At 46.3% G+C, this 20,130-nt stretch overlaps 1 protein-coding gene across 3 annotated transcripts; it reads right to left on the reverse strand.

The window, feature by feature from the left end:
* Positions 1-3,545: 3,545 nt before the first annotated feature.
* Kiaa2013 (KIAA2013 ortholog) lies at positions 3,546-18,822 on the reverse strand. 3 transcript variants are annotated; one of them, XM_055615392.1, is made up of 3 exons: positions 17,644-18,822; positions 5,197-6,050; positions 3,546-4,733 (listed from the first exon to the last, which is right to left on the reverse strand). In XM_055615392.1, the coding sequence occupies exons 1-3, from the start codon at positions 18,674-18,676 to the stop codon at positions 4,398-4,400; spliced, it is 2,223 nt and encodes a 740-aa protein (XP_055471367.1). In that variant the 5' UTR covers positions 18,677-18,822; the 3' UTR covers positions 3,546-4,397. The 3 variants fall into 3 exon arrangements, with proteins under 3 accessions (XP_055471367.1, XP_055471369.1, XP_055471368.1); XM_055615394.1 differs by having other exon boundaries at positions 3,546-4,266; positions 17,644-18,818; XM_055615393.1 differs by lacking the exon at positions 3,546-4,733 and having other exon boundaries at positions 4,740-6,050; positions 17,644-18,819.
* Between the last annotated feature and the right edge of the window lie 1,308 nt (positions 18,823-20,130).

Below are 20,130 nucleotides of genomic sequence, written 5' to 3' on the forward strand. Positions count from 1 at the left end.
TGTGGGACACACCACACACACACACACACACACACACACACACACACACACACACGAAATGTATAAAAAGATAAAGTTTTTTTTTTTTAAGAGAGGGAGGAAGGGAGGGAAGTAAAGAGAGAGACAGAGGCAGAGAAACAGAGACTGTGCACCCCAGAAAATGAAGAGGACAACATTTGGCACTTCTCCACCATAACATGAATAGTGCTACCCTCACAGGGCTTCAAGGCTTCAGCTGCATCTAAAAGAACAGTTCCCGAAACAGGTGCTGTGGGGTTGCTTACACCTGTGCCACAGTAATGACAAGGCTCAAAGGTCTGCAGGGTGGGGGTGGGGTACAAGAAGCCATGCGATGGGTGAAACATTTCCCAGCTGACTTGTCAATTTGCCAGCTGTTGGGAAGAAACGGGTTGTGTGCGAGGCTGCAGTAGAGACAGCAGTCAGAGGTCACGCCTGCTTTAGACACCTACCTGCATAATGGTTGTGATTTTATAACTAACGCTGAGGAAGACTCTAGGCATGGTGGCTCATGTCCATAATCTCAGCACTTGGGAGGCTGAGGCAGGAGGACTGGCAAGATTGGGAGACTACAACAGAGTCTGAGCCACGATAGAAAGACCATCTCAAACAAAACAAAACAACCAAACAAAAACAAAAGAAAACAAAAACCCACGGGCTGAGGAGATGGCTCAGCAGTTGAAAGCACATGCTGCTTCTGCAGAGGACCCAGGTTTGATTCTTAGCAGCTACATGAGCTGAGTTACAATTGCAGTAACTCCAGCTCCAGGGACTCAGATGCCTCCGGTCTCTGCAGCACATAGCCACACACGGGTACGTACATACATACATATATGCATAATTAAACGTAACTTTAAAAAGATCTAAAGTCTCAAGTCAAGCTGGGCATAGTGGCACACGCCTATTACCCCAGCACTTGGGTGTAGGGATGAGGAACCAAGGGGAAGGGGATGAGGGGCAATGGAGCCCACGCAGAATCCCACAATCAGACTCCAGAGACCAGACTCAAAGGTGAAGATCTAACTTTAGGTCATTTAAAGGTGTAACAGCCTTTAAATGACTGAAAGGCCAGTCTGACCATCCCACGCCAGCCTCAAGCACCAGCAACAATCAATCAGGTTGGTGTGACTATAAAGAAATGTGGGAGATGTGGGGGAGCGGGGCACCTTAGGAGACTTCTGTGAAGAACGGGGAAGCAGCCATCGTCCCGGCCTCAGATCCATTTTGAGGCTTAATAGGGTGCTAGGCGTCCCTAGTAGGTCAACACTGTGCGCAGTGGATCAGGACCTTGCAAGAAGTTGTAGGAGTCGCTGACGCTTCACTCGCCATTTCTATGGACCTCCAAAAGGCTTCCCTCAACATTCCCCACACTTGGGAGGTAAAAGGAGCATTATAAATCCAAAGCCATCCTTGGCTACATACCAAATTCAAGGCTAGGATGAGCTACATGAAACCTGCCTCAAACAAAACAAACCAAAACAACAACAACAACAACAAAAACCCCAAGGAGATGGTTTAGTGGAGCAGGCACTTGCCATGCAGGCGTGAGAACTTGAGTTCAGATCCCCAGGATCCCTATAAAGGGCATGCAGCCTTTGACAAAAAGGGAGGCAAATGGGCTGGAGAGAGCTCAGTAGTGAAGTGCTTGCTTTGCAGATGTGAGGACCAGTGTCCTAGGAAGCCTCGGGAATCCCAGCTCTGAGGGTGGTGGAGATGGCCTTGCTGGCTTCTAGCCTCCCTGTGATGCAAGCCCAGATTTGTTCCTTCAAGGAACAGGCAGAGTGAAGAGGACGGCCAATACCATCTGGTCTCTCTGGCCTCTGCATGCACCCACCTATAAGGATAGCACACACACACACAGATCCTTCAGAGGGGTGGCTCCCTTGGTGGCACTTTGGATGTATGCTGCAGACACCATGCCAGCCATCCCACTGAAGCTGCTAAGGGTGCCATGGAGAGGAGGGATAGAGAGCCTCAGCCAGCTTGCTTTCAGCTTGACACTAGAAACTGCAAGGACTTAGCATTTTTACTGAGGCCTAATTCCTTGACAATTGAGGGACTTTTGTTACCCCCACCCCGAACCCTGTTCCCCAAGACAGGCTTTCTGTGTAGCCCTGGCTGTCTTGGAACTCAGTCTGTAGACCAAACTGGGCTGGAACGTGGAGATCTGCCTGCCTCTGCCTCCTGAGTGCTGGGATTAAAGGCGTATGCCACCATCGCCCTGCTGTTTTTTGTTTGTTCTTGCTGTTTGAAACAGGGTCTATGTAGTCCTCCTGGCTGTCCTGGAACTCGATATGTAGGCCAGGCTGCAGTGGAGTCTGAAGACCATCTTGTACACAGCCTATGTTCTTGTGCTGTCCACACTCCCATCTCAGTTGCTGAGCACCAGGATTACAGGAGTGCATTACCTTACCTGGTCTGCATTTGAGATCTTAACCCAGCAACCTCTTCTCACATGAAGCCACACTCATGTAAAAGACCTCGCTCAGGTAGTGAAGGGCTTTGGGTGTGGGGACACTGAGACAGTGTCCTGCTCTGTAACCCTGGCTGGCCTGGTACCTCCTACGAAGCAGAGGCTGGCTTCAAACTTGCTTCGATCCTCGTGTGTCTGCATGCCCAGAGCACTGCAGTTTATAAATGAGAGCTGTAATTTACAGGTACTAGTTTAATTTGAAGTCAATTCAAAATTTGTCTTGTGCGTTACATGTGTTTGAATGGGCCACAGTATATCTGTGGGGGTCAAAGGATAACTTTTGGGAGTTGGTTCTCTCCTTCCATTGCGAGACTGAACTCAGGTCATGAGGTTTGCAGGCCTCAGACTCACTCTATAGTCAGGAATAACCTTTAGCTCCTAGGCTTCCTGCCACTACTTCCCAAGGGCTGGGAGTCCAGGCCTGCACACTGCAGCTAACTACTAGCAGCTTCCAGGTCAACACAACTGCAAGGTTTGTCACGTTATAAATGACACCCTACTCTCTGGAAGAGGCAAGCTGGTCTATCTCTGCACCCCGCAGTGCTGTGGACTGAAGCAATAAAAACAGGGCTACCCACAACACAGCCCTGTCCCCTCAGTTTACTCTTGAGCAGCTGTCGTGGTAGACACACAAATCCTTGGTAAAAAGGCCAGGCTTCCTGGTGAGTCACAGAGTCAGGAAACCCAGGGAAACCACCAATCCCTGAGGATGACGGCCCCAGCAGAGGGCTGCTATCTCCGGTTCAGTCCCGTTCTGATCCCTGGAGTACAGTTCCCTCCCCTCCCTTGAGCAGAATGCCCATCACCACCCCTTGCCCCTTCCCTTCAGCTAGAAAAACACAGAGCTGTAGGGCCCAGACCCTGAGGACAGCTAAGGGAGGAGGGGCCAGCACTGAGGCAGGGAAGATACTCAGGGTCCCATGGCAGCACAGCCAACAGCCACACGAGAAAGCAGCTGAGGTGGAGTGTACCACTGGAGACCACCCCAAAAAGCTAGTGATGCAGAGGGTGTGATGAATGTGTCCAAGGGTTTAACCACACACAAACCATCATGGAAATTTGAAAGATATTTATTTAAAAAAGAACAAAAAAGCTTTGGTATTTCAAAACCCAACAACCATCATCACTAGAAAGTTAAATACCTGTCCCAGGGACCCGAAGTACAAAAGCACAGACCCCACTGGCTCAAAGTAGGAAAGAGGCAATGTGCAAACCAGCGGAGGGAGGGCGGGGAACCACACCTTCCCCAGGCAGGGTGGTCAGCTGGAGTCAGGTCCAGCCTCCAGACTGTGTGGGGCCTCTGGGTACCAATGAGGTGGCAGGGATCGATTGTTGTCACCAACAGTCCTGATCTACGGTGGATGAAAAGCCATCCAGCAAATCTTCAACAAAAATAAATTAGAAATCCATTCAAGAAAGAACACATTAAATTAGGAAAAGAACACAATCTTTCCTAAACAAGTCTTTAAAGAAGCTCTATTTCCTGGATAGAAGAAATGGGGGAAGTGGAAGGAGTGCGCTCAACTTCAAGTATTCTCCCTACGGGTTTGTTTTATTGACGGGAAAACTTACACAAGTCCTCGGCCCTCCTTCCCCTCCAGTGCAAACTCTTGTACCCACAAGCGCTTCTGAGTCACTGTCCCCCACAAGGCACAAAGGGTTGGTGCTTCCAAAGGCTCCCTGTTCACGCGGCAGCGGGATGCTCAATGCTGAGTGTCCTGTGCAAACGGTGGCGGAGAGTGGGAGTCGAGGTTCACTCAAACACTGGGATCTTCCTGCTCAATGAAACAAGAGGTCACTGCTCACCACCAACCCTCGGCCCAGCTATAGAAACATTCACAGAACAGCCAGGCATGTTGGTTGGGACTGTTTCTCCAGCATGGCAATGAGGAGCATGGGCAGCTCCTCAGGGGGGGCAGTTTGAGCTGTCTTCCCAATTGTATTTTGAACATATAAGAACATACATGCCAAGCAAGAGCAAGGGCAAGAGGCCAATGGCCAATAGGGGGAAAGAGCCTGCAAGACCCACCTTTTCTATCATAGCTGGCCAAAGGCTGGCTACCGGGAAGGCCTTCTCCACACTGCTTTCCGACCCAAGTCTCCACTGGCTCCCCCATCGTAAGGGACTCAGACCTGCCTCCGTTTGATGCCTGCTCCTGACGGCCAAGCACTGCTTTCTCTGAAAGCCTGGCCTTAAACCAGAAACCACAGAGCTTCTTGGTAGAGGGGGCAGTCCCATCTCCTGTGTGGGATCAGGGCTTCCTAAATGCTGGGGTACAGATCCACTACCTGGTCTACCCCCTACAGCACTGCAGCGTGGGAAAGGAGAGGGGCAGGGATGGTCTGGTTCTCCTGCTGTTGTTGGCTGACAAGATACATCACCCAAACCCACACTGAGGGCCTGACCTCTGACAGCAATGGGTTTTGTTTGTTTGTTTTGTTTATTTAAGTGTGTTTTGCTATGTAGCTCAGGTTGGTCTCAAATTCGTAACCTTCCTGCTTCAGCATCTTCAATGCTGGGAGAGCAGGGGCTCACTACCAGAACCAGCCTGCTGTCAAATGGACTCCTCCCTCTGCTACTGAGAGCTGTGGGCACTGGCTTGGAAAGAAATCTCTTTACTACTTAGGCTGTCCCCTGGCCAGGCTACCCCTTTTGGACATGACAATGGCAGAGGCTCGGGGCTTTAGGAGTCGAGGTAGCCTACCTTGCTCCTGAAGAGGGGCTTGGCTCCAGGCCCACAGTACTCATTATAGATGAGTTTAAAGAGGAAGAGGTGGAAGAGGGTGATGAGGGAGGCCACACTGAACCAGAAGAGGAAGGGCAAGCCGGGATCCTGCTGGGCCATGTGCTCATCGTGGGCCAGGATGGCCTTAAGGTGCAGTGTGTGCCGCAGGTCCTGCAGGTGTGTGAGGTCGGTGGAGATGTACAGCAGAGGTGTGATGGGCTGTGTCACCATGACAGAGAAAGTGTGGCCCTCGGGTTCCGAGGTCAGCTCCACAGGGTCATGGAGGCAGCCTGCCTCACAGGCGTAGATCTTGACAGGCTGGCCTCGGGACTCCACAGACACATGCAGATAGGGCTTGCCCTCGGCATCCACCAGCACCGCCAGGTTGATGTTGTCGTTCTTGTAGCGGATGCCATGCAGCGCATAGCTGTTGTGGAGTACCTCAGGGTCGGCCTGGAACTGCAGATGGTTTTCTGTGAACTGTAGCCCACCGAAGCTGAGCACCATGCCTTGCAGGATGCCCGGAGCGCCGACCTTCACCAGCCCCTTGCAGCCGCGCTTTTGAAGGGTCAGCTTCCACAGGTCAGCCAGCTGCAGGGTCTGCTGCACTGAGGAGAGCTGGCCAGGCCACAGGTTCTCGGCATGCATGGTGGCATGGCCGCTGAAGCAGTGGTCTTCATAGTTGAGTGTTGCCTCCATCTGGTCTCGTTCCCTGTGGCTCAGAGAAGGGCTAAGCAGAGGGGCTGGTGAGCAGGACAGCATGTAGTACAGGGTCAGGTTGACGGTCAGGCCAGATGGCGTGTGGGCGTCTGTGATCTTCTTCATCTCCACACCTGTAACACCACAAAGGCTACACATTAGGGAGGAAGGCCTGGCTGGAGCAGAGGAGAGAGAACAAAGGTCAGGTTTACAGAAGCTTTGGTTCCAGTAATAAAAGAAAGCAGTTTGGTGCTGTGGGTATGGTAGCACCATCCTGACTTCCTGAGATGGCAAATCTTCATTCAACTTAGAGGGACTATGATCACCACAGAAGCACACCATGCCTGGGTACATCTGTGGAAGATTTTCTACATTCAATTGGGGTGGAAAGAGCCAAAATCAAACTTCAGCTCAGCTGTGTTTGCAGCAGCAATGAAGAGTGAACTATAGGGCGTCTAACACGACCTGTAAATAGGGTCTGGGGCTCCTGCCAGAGTTAAGAGCAACATACACTGGGTCAGGACTTGGCATGAATCCTATGGTCTAGAACCCCAAGTTAGAAGTCATTTTTGTCCTAGCCAATACTGGTTGGTTCTTCTATCACTCTCTCCAATAACTATAGCTTTAAAAATTTGTTTTGAGCTGGAGAGATGGCTAAGAGGTTAAGAGCACTGGCTGTTTTTCCAAAGGTCCTGAGTTCAATTCCAGCAACCACGTGGTGGCTCATAACTATCTATAATGAGATCTGGTGCCCTCTTCCGGTGTTCAGGCACATGTGCAAAGAGAATACTGTATAAATAATAAATACATCTTTTTAAAAACTAAAATGGAAATAAAAATTGTTTTATGTATGTAATTACATATGTGTGTGTGTGTGCGTCATTTATATGCAGGGCCCTTGGAGGTCAGAAAAGGACCTTGATTCCTTGAAACTGGAGTTACAGTCCATTGTGAGCTACCATGTGGGTATTGGTAAACCGGGTCCTATGGAAGAGCAGCAAGTGCTCTTATCCACTGAGCTATTTCTCCAGTCACTACTAAAGCTATCTTCATATTTGATTTTATTCAATTTTTTCCCTCTTTTTTGGAGGCAGACTCTCTATGTAGCACAGGCTGGCCTTGAACTTAGTCATCCTTCTGCCTCACACTCCTGGAGTGCTAGATTAAAGACTGAAAGCAACCTAATCTGGTTTAGTACTGTGGCCTCCTATGTAAATGATTCTAGACTGACAGGGCTAACCAACCCCCTCAGCATCTGTTGCAGGATATTTGTTTGGCACTCCAACACGTGGCACAACCACACGGACAGAGAAATGACGCCAGCTGCAGACAACCTGGGAAGCCATCAGATTTGGTAAGTCACCTGAGAAGGAGAGAGTAAAGGATGGGAAATACCATAATACAAGGGCTCTATAGTCTTACTTTAGATAGCTTGAAAATAGAAGCAGAGGGCTAGCTCAGAGGTTAAGAGCACTGGCTGCTCTTCCAGAGGTCCTGAGTTCAATTCCCAGCCACCACATGATGGCTCACAACCATCTATAATGAGTCTAGTGCTCTCTTCTGGCGTGCAGGTGTAAATGCAGACAGAACATTGTATATATAATAAAGCTTTAAAAAAAATAGAAACAGAAAGTGAAAAGTGACTTAAATGAAATTGGTTCAATACCTATTATGATTATTATCATTTTGTTATTTCATATTTTATCCTTAAAAACCATAGTGGCTTTCTATACCCTCTCAAAAAAAAAAAAAAAAAAAAAGCTTTAGAGACATGAAAAAAAAATATGAAAAGTGGACTGATAACATACAAGCCTTAGGAAAAAAAGCAAAGACTTATAAATAGATAAAAATGAGAACAACAGGGGGCTGGAGAGATGGCTCAGAGGTTAAGAACACTGGCTGCTCTTCAGAGGTCCTGAGTTCAATTCCTAGCAACCACATGGGGCTCACTCATAACCTGATTTCAATTCCCAGCAACCATATGGTAGCTCACAACCATCTATAGTGAGATCTGGTGCCCTCTGCTGGTATGCAGGCAGACACTATATATGTAATAAATAAATAAATAAATCTTAAAAAAAAATGAGAAAAACATTCAGACACAGAAAGAAATTTAGACCACAGCCTACCATGCCATCACATGATGAAACTGAAGAGGGGCGGCCGTAGGTTGTTATAAAACCAACCTTAGTTTATCCAGTTACTATATATGAGCTACTAGGCAGCCCCAAGATTATGAAGAAGTGAAATGGAATCCTATAGACATATTAGATTTGAGAAGATTTAAGGAAGCAATCATTTCTTATGGTGTATATTCACCCTATAGGAAGCAGATATTAAATTCATGGGAAAGGGGCTGGAGAGATGGCTCAGAAGTTAAGAGCACTGGCTGCTCTTGCAAAGGTCCTCAGTTCAATTTCCACAACCACATGGTGGCTCACAATCACCTATGATGAGATCTGGTGCCCTCTTCTGGCAAGCAGGTGTCCATGCAGACAAACCATTGCATACATAATAAATAAATCTTTAAAAAGAAAAAAAATTCACGGGCAACTAAGAACAGAATTATCCCCCAAGACTGGAAAGATTTGACAACAGCAATATTGGAAGCTGATCCACAGTTACAATGACGAACACAGTGGAAAGAAGAAGGTAGACCATAGAACAATGACTTAAGTCTAGGGGTATAAATATTTCCCAGGAAATATTGCTAGGTGAAGGTCAATATACTGAGTTACAAAGGCAGCTTGAATTTGATCATCACACTTTGTGGTGCTATGTCATTTAGCAGCTTTATATGCCTGGGATAATGTTGAAGAATCAGGAAAGAGGTCTCAGTAATTTACTAAAATTATACAAGACCCTTAGAAGCCTTCCCTGATATTTTGCAAAGACTGGCTTCAGCTATACATAGAATAGTATCAGATTCAGAAGTCAGACAAACATTAATGGAATCGCTGGTTTTTTAAAATGCTAATTCACACCAGGCAGTGGTAGCAAATGCCTTTAATCCCAGCGTTTGGGAGGCAGGGGCAGGCACATCTTTATGAGTATGAGGCCAGCCTGGTCTACAGAGTGAGTTCTTGGACAGCCAGAGCAACCTGTCTTAAAAAAAAAAAAAAGATTTCAGAATGCAAAAGGGTCATTAGGCCTTTAAACTCAAGATCAGCAAGCACCAATAGATGAATGGAATAGAAATACGGCTGATACTGGATCTCATATTTATGATGCTATGCTGATAGGAGAAGTAATTGAAGTAATTTCTAAAAGTTTTAAGACAAATCAAGATGTCAGATGTTTTAATTATGGTAAACCAGGTCATTTGAAAAGGGATTATAGGCAAAAAAAATTCCTAGAAAAAAAGTTATTTTCTCTAGATAATCCAAAAAGAAGACCCTAGCCTTCTGGAGTTTGCAGAAGGTGCAGCAAAGGCCAACACTGAACGACACTGGACGAGTGCAGAGCAAGAAGTGGCAGGCAAAGGTAACCTTTTGCCATCAGAAAACACCCTAGTGGGCCACCCAAGAGCCCCAGTATCAAATCCAATTCAATCATTCCCTGTCAGTGTCAGAGAAACTCACCCACAGAGCAATTAAAAGATTCAATGCCTGTTGTCAAAAGCAACCCTGCTCTGGATGTAATCAAGGACAGGACGGCTTCGTAGATGAAACAAAAAATTCCAGAGAGCCCAGAAAACAAGTATTTCAGCAAACTGCTATAAATGATCAGTGAACAAATCTAAAAATATAAATAAATGACATTGAAATTGGAGGTTTAGTAGACACAGGAGCAGAAATAACAATAATTTCACCAAAATCTTGGGATTCCAGGAAGTATTCAGCTTCTAGGGATTGGAACTTTATCTCAGATAGAACAAAGTGCAAGATGCATTGAGTATATAGTCCCAGAAGGACAAATAGGAAAACTAAAGCCATATGTGGCTAATACAGCCATGAATTTATCGGGATATGATTTGTTGTAGCAATGGAAAACACAGATTGACATTCCTCCAATCTCAGAAACAAACCATAAAATAAAGAATGCCTCTGAGAAAAATATTAAAAGGTATTATCAAGAACAGTCACAGACTGTTCAGCAGATTAAACATTTAAAAAAGCTGCTGAATTAAATCAACTTGTATATTTTAAAGATGTATTGACCTCAGATTGGAAACCAGGATATGTGTTACATTGGGGAGGTTTTTGCCTTTGTTTCCACAGGTAAAGAAAGGTGGTGGATATCATCAAATTTGATAAAGATTAGATTTGAACAGGAAAGACCTCCTGAATAAGGAGAAGCGACAGCTTGGTCATTCAGTCCAAACTAACACATGAAGACTAACAAATGCATTTCATGTGATCAGACATGACAAAATGAGAATATAAATTCTAATATTTTCAGACAATAATTTACCAAAGGCACACGTGCATTACTGAAAAGAAAAATGTGTTTATCATCCTGAGTGAGATAACCCAGACCCAGAAAGACACACATGGTACGTACTCACTTGTAAGTGGGTATTAGTCATAAATACAAGATAGCCACCCTACAATTCACAGACCCAAAGGAGCTAAGTAAGGAGGGCCCACATCTCATTCCGAAGGGAAAAGAAAATACACAACTGAAGTAGATAGAGGATGGGAACTGGATGAAAGAGCGGGGGAGAGGAGAAGAGGGGTAGGGATTAGGTGTGGAGAAAGGGAGGAGGGCTGGAAGTAAGAACTGAAATCTGGGCGGAGGGGCTTCTGTGGGATGGGGGAGGCTCCAGGGAGTCTATGGTGGTGACCCTAGCTGAGACTCCTAGCAGTGGGGAAAATGGAACCTCAAGTGGCCACCACCTGTAGACAGGGGGGACTTTCAGAAGCAGGAGAGGGACACTAACCCACACACAAAACCTTCTCCCCAGTTAATCAATGACTGGCAAACTTGAGTCATATGCCATAGACACTACCCATAATTTCTGCTATTCTTGCAGACAGGAGGCTAGTATAACAGTTATCTGAGTGCCTCCACCCAACAGCTGATGAAAACAGATGCAGAAATACACAGCCAAACATTAGGTGGAGCTCAGGAAATCTTACGGAAGAAGGATTCAAAGAGCCAGAGAGGTCAAGGACACCACAAGAAAACCTAGAAAATTAACTAACCTAGACCAATAAGGGTCCACAGACCACAGAACACTCATGGGATGGTTCTAGGGGCCCCACACATATGTAATATACAGCTTGGTCCTCATGTGGACCTGTAACAGCAGGAGCAGGTGCTGCCTCTGACTCAGTTGCCTGCCTTTGGATCTCTTTCCCATAATTGAATAGCCTTGCCTAACCTCAGTAGAAGAAGATGGACCCAGTGCTATTTGATATGCCAAGGCAGTCTGATACCTAAGGGAAGTCTCCCCTTCTTTGAGAAGATAGAGGGAGAGGCACAGGGGGAAAGGATGGAAGGGGAGAGGAAGGGGAGAGGAAGGGACCGGAAGGAGAGGAGGGAGGAGAACTTCCTACTAGGATGTAAAGTAAATAATTAAAGAAAAGAAAGAAAGAAAGAAAGAAAGAAAGAAAGAAAGAAAGAAAGAAAGAAAGAAAGAAAGCCTTAATCCATGTTAGAATGTTAAGACTGTAGATTGCCACATGGCCTATGCCATCTTCAACATCAGCTTTTGAGTTTTCTTCCTAAATAAAAAGGATATTTTTGTTGTTTGGTATTATAAACAGATAAGAAATTTAAAATGTTTTAAGGAAATTCAAAGGGTTACTACAGTTCAAACTTGTTTTCTAAATCTCTGGGAGTTGGAGAGGTTTGGAGTCAAGATAAAATATTGAGCAGGGTGGTAGTGACTTTCATCCTGGCAAAGACAAGCAGATCTCCTTAAAGTTAGCTCTTCTCTCAGTTCTAGAGTTAATGAACGACGTGGTAGTGGTACACACTTTTGATCCCACTGCTCAGGGACAAAACTCAGACACAGTTCCTAACTGGTAGGTTTGCACACTAGCAAAATCACACACCATATTTAGATTATTATAAAAGTCCTCTACAGGGTTACTAGAAAGGCAGCTAATTTCCAATGAGGACAGGAACAAAGAGCAGCTTTTGCTGCTGCCAGTAAATTCATCTTTGTGCATGCAAACCTGACCAATTCTGAACCAGATGATACCCTAATTATGGATATCAAATTTATTGGTGAATTGCCAACTAGGGATGCTTCATAAAGTCAAAAGGCGCCCATCAACATTTGACTGTTGACTTTTTTGTTTTGTTTTGTGACAGGGTTTCTTTGTGTAGCCTTGGCTGAACTTGCTGTGTAGACCAGGCTGGCACTGAACTCAAAGTGATCCACCTGCCTCTGCCTCCCCGGGTGCTGGGATTACAGGTATGTGCCACTGTGCCTGGTTGCCCGTTGACTTTTATTGCAAATGCTTTCCATATACAGAGAATAAATATCTTTCTTTGAAAAATAACTCTGGACATTTTATGAGGCATTGAAAACCTTATATTCCGTCATTGTCAACCACCCTAGGGTCATAAGGGTGCCCAATACGATGCTGGATTGGACCTGTTCAAAAGCAGAGTCCTTCACAGGCTTAGCCATGGAAGGAAAGGTACCTATCTGAATTTCTTCTTGACCAGGATGCGGTAGCAAAAAGGTCTGTGCCATCCCTCACTGAGGAAATAGCTCAGTTGCCTATAATCCCCTTCCCTAAACTGCTCTTCCCCAAAGAGAGGCACCTACTGAATTGTGGGGACCAACAAAATGGTCACAACATTTGGCTAACGTATGGTTTACTGATGATTCATCAACCACTGATGGAACCAAAACAATGAAAAGCAGCAGCCTATAGACCTGGGATGGAATGGCCAATACTGTGGAAGGAACCACAAAATCAGCACAGCACTCTTGGCCATAAGACAAACAACTTGGATTGCAAAAGGAAAGTATCTATCTTCTTCAATTTATGGTGCGTATGCTACTATATGGTCATCAAAATGGATAAGGTTAGTGGAAGATCAATGGCAAAGATATATGGTCATGGGAGGCATGAATAGAAATGGCAACACCTAGCAAAACTTAACAAAGACATCAAATTTCATGTAGCTTATACAGCAAGACACAAAACTTCTAAAAATAATGGAATAGGGGACAATTTGGCATCATGTTTAAGACTAGACTATGAAAATTGTTCAGGGAACAAATTCAGAATAATTTTCAGCAAGAATGATAGATTATACATTCAAAAAACTCAAACATTTACCCCTAACACTAAAAAATAAGAGGACATGGAGGACCAAATTAAACCAGGACAACCATATAAAAATAATGACTATACAATTCAGCCACTCCTGATGAGACCTAATTGACTAGGATCAGAAGGAAGGAAAAGAAGTCCTCCCCTATCAGTGGACTTGGGGAGGGGCATGCATGCAGAGGGTGGAGGAAGGAAGGGATTGGGACGGGAGGAGGGAGGGAACCACGGAGGAGAGGGGGGATACAAAGTGTAATTAATAAAGAAAAAAATAATGACTATAAGAGATCCACAGCCACGCAGTGGTTCACCCTCTTAATCCCAGCACTTGGGACACAGATGGCTTTAGTTCCAACACCTGGGGGCCAGCAACAGACACACAAGAATCACTGTGATCTAAATTTAAACGCCACTTGCTAAAGGCAGGCTGATATTCAAAGTGTCCTTTTGTGACCTAAAAAGCAATACACTTAAACCTTGAATATAATAAAGAGAGAGGGGAATATAAGTATATTTATCCACATATACCAAGATATATTTAGTTTCAATTTTTCAAAAGAATCATTATTTTTTATTTCAATTGAGAGATAGTACTTTTTCTGTTGCCAAAAAACATTTTGCCCTAGGAAACATATAACCTGCCAAAAAAAAAAAAAAAGAACCCCAGAGTTAGGGTTGGGGCAGGGTTTTGCTTTTATTTTTCCAGGAAAATAAAAGAACTCAACTAAGGAATCTGGAGACCACTGGTCAAATAAAACATCTAAAGAAAAAAAAAAACGGATCATCAAGAGAAAATGCCCCCCCCCCAAAGTAATTGGCCACATGGCATTGCCCACCTCCAGCTTATCTCTGCTGCCCTCTACAGACATAAGTGGCAAATGGTCTTATGTGTTCCCAATTCAATTAAAAATTAAAGCTGGCTTTGGGGTTGGAGAGTAGATTTTTCTTCTCTAAACCCATGCATGCTTGTTAAAGAAAAATCCAAAATTTCTGTCTCATATCAGAAAATTCAGCTGGTATGAAACAGAGAAAAACAAAAAATAAGGGACTATTCTATTACCACTAAAAGCAGGTTGCAGAGATAGCTCAAGAACACTGTCTGCTCTTCCAGAGGTCCTGAGTTCAATTCCCAGCAACCACATGGTGGCTCATAACCATCTATACTGGGGTCTGATGCCCACTTCTGGCATGCAGGTGTACATGCAGGCAGAGCATATATACATAAAATAAATAAATCTATTGCCACTAATCTCATAATCTTTTGCTTTTCATTTGACTCTTTAAAACTTTTAAGATATAAATATTATTGCCTAAGATGATTATATATATTTAAACTTTCATAATACTAGTAGTCATACAGAGTATTGACTAGTTCTAGAAATAATCTTCATCTATCTTTCTGTATGTGCTTTAAGGTCTGAGTCTGAAGCAGTTAACTAGGAACAAAGTTTGTGTACCTTGGATGTACTCAATAGACTGTGGCCCTCACACCTTTCTGAGACCTGCTGAATATGGTATTTAATATGTTTAAATTAGCTGGGCGTGGTGGTGCATTCCTATAATCCCAGCACTTGGAGAGTCAGAGGCAGGCAATCTCTGTGAGTTCAAGGTCAGCCTGCTCTACAAAGTGAGTCCACAGAGAAACCCTGCCTTGAAAAACAATAAATAAATAAATAAATATTTACATTTTCTACTCTTTTTTTAAAAAGATTTATTATGTATACAATGTGCTGTCTGCATATACACCTACATGTCAGAAGAGGGCACCAGATCTCATAGTGGTCATGAGCCATCATGTGGTTGCGTGGGAATTGAACTCAGGACCTCTGGAAGAGCAGCCAGCGCTCTTAACCTCTGAGCCACCTCTCCAGCCTGCTTTCTACTATTCTTAATAGCAACTTTTGAGGTCTCTAGGAAAATGATGGGGACCTATAACGATGAATCCACCCAGACCGTGGTAATGATAACCACAGGACAAAACTGCTCCATGTCTCTTCTGCTGCCAGGTTCTGCACAATTAGTGGACACCTGGGGTTGACTGTGTGTTCTGCCTAGCCAGGACTGCCACTAAGCTGACAAACACTAAACTTCAGACTAAAAACTGCTCAGGACATTAAAACATTTTATAGAACTTTGAACTCAAAAATACATAATCCTAAGATTGCCAAATACAACCAAGCTGGACATTGTGGAAAGCTTAGCAGAAATAGCTTCATTATTATGAATAGTTTTACTGTGTTAGAGTTAAAATCTTTCCTTTTTATTCAGACACAAAGGGGAAAATGTTGCAGGATACTGGATCACATTATGAACCCTGAGATTGTGTTGTTTACTGGAAAAACCTCTTTATAGTTGAGTGGCCCTAGCACACACCTTTAATCCAAGACAGGATTAAATAAAGTCAACCATAGGTCAAGAGGCAGAGCAAGCAACCAGTTGACAGGGAGTAAACATAGGAAAACAATAACAACAACAACAACAGAAAAACAGAGTAAGTGGAAGTCAGGAGGATGGATAGGGAGACACGAGAAGTAGAAGGGAGGGACATTTAGTTTGAGAAGTTTTTTTGAACAGTGTGGGGAAAGCTCTGGCTTTTTGGGACATCAGTTGAAGAAGAAGGTCAGCTGGGTGCTTTCTCTGACTCTCTTGAGCTAGCAGGTTTCCAACCTAGCATCTGGCTCCCAAGTCTTCATTGGTAAAATCAAATGATTGAGATTTTGCTAAAAACAAGCACCCCTGCACAGAGAATATCTTGTGTATTGTACAGATGCATCACCTGTAAATTAAAACGGCCTATAGGAAAGAACAGAGGGTAGAACATCCAGTAGGCAGAAAGGATTCTGGGATAGAGCCAAGAATGTGGGAGATTCACCCAGGAAGACATGAGGACAGATCCATGGTACCTGGGCAAAGGTAACCAGCCACATGGCAGAATTTAAGATTAAAATAAATAGGTTATTAAGTTATGCACTAATCAGGGACTATGAGCCTAGCTCTATGGCCTAGGTATCTATAATTATATTTTGATTCTGAGTAATTATTCCAGCACCTTGGGGCTTCGAGAAAAAAAACAGGCAACACATCTCTACCTGAATATGTCTGACAGGCACAACTGACCTAGTATGAACTCTTTGCCCCTAATCAAGGCTTCCCCTAGTTATCTCCAAGCAACTGTTCACAATCCCAAATCAGGGAGTTGTCTTCCAGATCTCACTTCCCACAGCTAAACCATGACCCAACAGTCCTCCTTCCCAAATATCAAGACCCACCACTTATATGTCGATGTCATGACATAGATGTCTCCCTTTTCTCTTGTACCCCCCAGGAACCTCATAATCTGTCCATGCAGCTATTTTGCCCCCTCAGTCTACACTCTGATTCCCCTCTTCCCAGCTCAGAAAAGTCCTCGTCCCTCCTCAAGGCTTTAAGTTCACACCACTCTGTTCCTACTCATCACCATGTTTAAATCCAGGTGGAATGCCCTCTTCCCTGTCACATGCTTGGCTGCTTCTTGCCACTCAGGCCTAAGTAAGTGGCTACATATCCAGGAGCTGAGCGGCAGCCCTCCTACCTGCACTCTCACCAGTCCTACTCACTCTTCTGCACAGCAGTTTCCAGAGTTGTCTCACTTAAATGTCTTCCTCACAAGCAGACAAAAGGTAAATACTGCCTGAACTAGAAAACTCATATGGGCTGGAGAGATGGCTCAGCGGTTAAGAGCACTATCTGTTCTTTCAAAGGTCCTCAGTTCAATTCCAAGCAACTACATGATGGCTTATAACCATCTGGTGCCCTCTTCTGGCCTGCAGGCAGAATAGTGTATACATAATAAATAAATCTTTAAAAAAAGAAAAAAGAAAACTCCCTTGCTCACTTGCCCAACAGGCTCCAGCTTTTAAGCATGTGATAAGTAGAAAGATACTTCAAATGAACTAAACTCACTCTCTCTGCAGAACCACATGTAACCCTGAAAACCAGAAACTCAGTACTGTGGATTGCATTTTCTTTTCTTCAATAGTTGACAGAAACGGTTTTCATTTGGCGTGCACATTCCAACCACTGGAAGAAGCCCCCAGCATTCTGGTGTAATAGTTGCAGCCACAATGGCGAGATGAATCTCAGTCTCAAACATCAGAAGCTAAGGTCAGACCCAAGCCCCTGATGCTTTACTCTACAAATTGACTCCCTTCCCCCACAAAACAAAACCTCCACCTGTTCAGGTCAGGCCTCAAGGCCAAGAACAGATCATAAAACTGAACCTTGACACTCAATATCTTCATTAAAACCCACAAAACTTACTGTGAAGGGCTCAGACAGAAAAAACCACAGTCAAGGTCGCACAGCTTCAAAGTAACTAAAAGAGTGAACATCAAGGCCACGGCCCAAACCTCTGTGTGACCACTGCGGAGCACGGGGGACATCCCTATATGGACCGTATGACACTGGTGCCCCGTGAAGACTGTGCACTCAGCCCTGACCAAGGCCTTACCCGGGCTGAACAGCTGGGCCCAGAGGCGCTGGTGATCCTGAAGCAGCTCTGAGGCAGGCATTTCCAACAACTCCAGCATTTCCTTCCGTGCCATGTCCTGCAGCGCCTTGAGCTCCTTGGTTCCTTTGCTTTTGAGCACCTGAGGGTGCATGGGACCAGAGACATGCACCACCCACAGCACCATCTCGTCCAGCTGCGTCTTGGGAGCCACCTGGAGTCTGTTCACTAACTTCTTAGAGGCCACCACTACCAGATGCACCAGCCCTGATGGAAGGGGTGTGGACCGGCCCGAGTAGAGAAGGAACTGATGATCTCCGACCTTCTCCAGGGTGCTGGTGAAGGACTTGGGGACAGGGGCCGCGGTGGGTCCCACAGTCTGCAACGCAGCCACGCGCTCCGTAGGATTGTTGAGCTGGATGCGCTGCAGATAGACGTGGGGTCGGCCTCGGTGCGCCAGGAAGTCCTCTTGAAGCAGCACGCAGTCACGGCCCGACCCCGCGGAGAGCCCGGAGGCCGAGGCGGGCCCAGGGACACCAGCGACGGGGCCCGAGCCCGGGGTCCCTAGCTGCAGGCAGCGCACTCGGCGCAGCAGGCCCTCCCGCAGCAGCAGCACCGCCTCACCAGCCTCGGCCAGCACATTCAGCGGGCGTAGCTGCACGAAGGGCACGAAGTCCGGCGTCACGGCAGGCTCCCGCTCTCCGGGCGTCACCCACAGCTTGTTGTGGGCGGCGTCCAGAGCCAGAAAGCCGTTGGCCACTAGGGCTGGCACCCCGGGGCCCAGCGGCACTGCCTCGCCGCGATCACGCAGGCTGCGCCACGCGCGGGTGGCCGCCTCCAGGCAGGCGGACGGCTCGGCGGCGCCCGGTTCGCTGCGGGCCCAGGACGGCAGGTGCAGGCCGCCCGCCGCCCGCCGCGCCCCGGAGCTCGCGAACCACAGGAGGAGCAGCAGGAGGCCGAGGAGGCAGAGGAGGCGGCGGGCCCAGCTGCTCGACAGCAGCCCCGGTAGCCCCTTCAGGCGCTGCTGCAGCCACATCGGGCCCGCCGCCCAGCCTGCCCGCCCGGCCGCCGCCGCTCACTCCCCGGCCCGCGTCGCCGCGCCCACCTCGACGCCCGCCGCAGCCTCCCGGGCAGCCACCGCCGCAGCCACCGCCACCGCTTCCTTCTTCTTCTCGTCGCTTCCTAGCCGTCAAACGCCGCCGGCCCGTAAAGTGTCGCTGAGTCTTTTGCGACATATGGAAAAGAGGCCAGGGGCGGGAACCGGCAGAGAGGCGGAGTCTCTCTGGGGGTGTGGTCGTGACCCTCGGGGCGGGGCGAGGGAGAGGGACCGGGAAAGGCGGCAGGAAAGTGGAGGGTTAGGCCGGGGTCCAAATCGCTGGTAAAAAAAAAAAAAAAAAAAAAAGGGGGGGGGGAGAGAGAGAGAGAGAGAGAGAGGGGAGAGGAGAGCTGGGGAAAGGCGGAGAGAGAAGAGAAGGAAGGGGAGAAAGAGAGAGAGAGAGGGGAAGGAAGGGGAGAGAGAGAGAGAGAGAGAGAGAGAGAGAGAGGAAAATGACAGGGCAAGCCAAACCCAACATGTGTTGCGCCTCATTTGCTGCTGATGATTTCAACAGCCCTGAAGTTAAAAAATAAAAAACGTACTGTTTCTGTAAAACTATTCCTAACTGACATAAGCCTGTTTCTTTAGTACACCGAGTCGTTCTCTTGATGTCGATCTTGAGTTTTAGCTCGTCAAATAACACGATTAAAATCTCTTACTTTGACAAGGCCTGCTGCATCCACCTGGGGGAAAAAAAATCGGCTGGAGCCCCAGAGCAGACAATGGGCGATTGTTTCCATTTTGGAATCTGGGCAGTCCAGAACCAGACAGGCAGTTGCAAATTCACAGTTGGCAATTAAAAGGTCACTCGAGGTGGCTTCTTGTAGGCTAAGCAGACAGAAAACTGTTTGCTGGGATTGTGAGCCAGTGTACCATTGGAAGAATGCTCATCCTGTTTTGATTTTATTTGATTTTTGTTTTATTTATCTTTGAGACAGGATTTCTCTTGTGTTGTCCAGACTGGACTTCAAACAACTCCTGGGCCCAAGAGACCCTCCTTTCTCAGCATCCCCGCTTCTAGGATTAAAAGCATGCATGCAGCTTTTACCCATTTTTACTTTCACACAAAAATCAATGCTAACAAACAGGCGGTGGTGGCACATGCCTTTAATCCCAGCAACTCAGGAGGCAGGTGCAGGTGGATCTCTGAGTTTGAGGCCAGCCTGGTCTACAGAGTGAGTTCCAGGACAGCCAGGGCTACACAGAGAAGTCCTGTCTTGAAAAACTAAACAAACAAACAAACAAACAAAAGACAAAGCAACCTCAAAGCACAGTTTTAGCCAGGTATTGTACACATGCCTTTAATGCTACTCTTTTAGAGGCAGACACAGGAGGATCTTAGTGTGTTCAAGACCAGCTGGCTCCACAGTGAGACCTTATTTCAAAGAAAAAAT

The sequence above is a fragment of the Psammomys obesus genome, unplaced genomic scaffold, assembly GCF_907164565.1.
Source record: "Psammomys obesus unplaced genomic scaffold, mPsaObe1.curated_primary_1811, whole genome shotgun sequence".
NCBI classification, from domain to species: Eukaryota; Metazoa; Chordata; class Mammalia; order Rodentia; family Muridae; genus Psammomys; species Psammomys obesus.

Coding starts and splice junctions, on each gene's coding strand:
- Kiaa2013 (XM_055615392.1), bottom strand. CDS start 18,676: ATGTGGCTGCAGCAGCGCCTGAAGGGGCTACCGGGGCTGCTGTCGAGC. Junction 6,051..17,643: donor GGCCCAGCTGTTCAGCCCGG/GTAAGGCCTTGG, acceptor GTGGTGTTACAG/GTGTGGAGATGAAGAAGATC. Junction 4,734..5,196: donor AGCCCCTCTTCAGGAGCAAG/GTAGGCTACCTC, acceptor GATCCCACACAG/GAGATGGGACTGCCCCCTCT.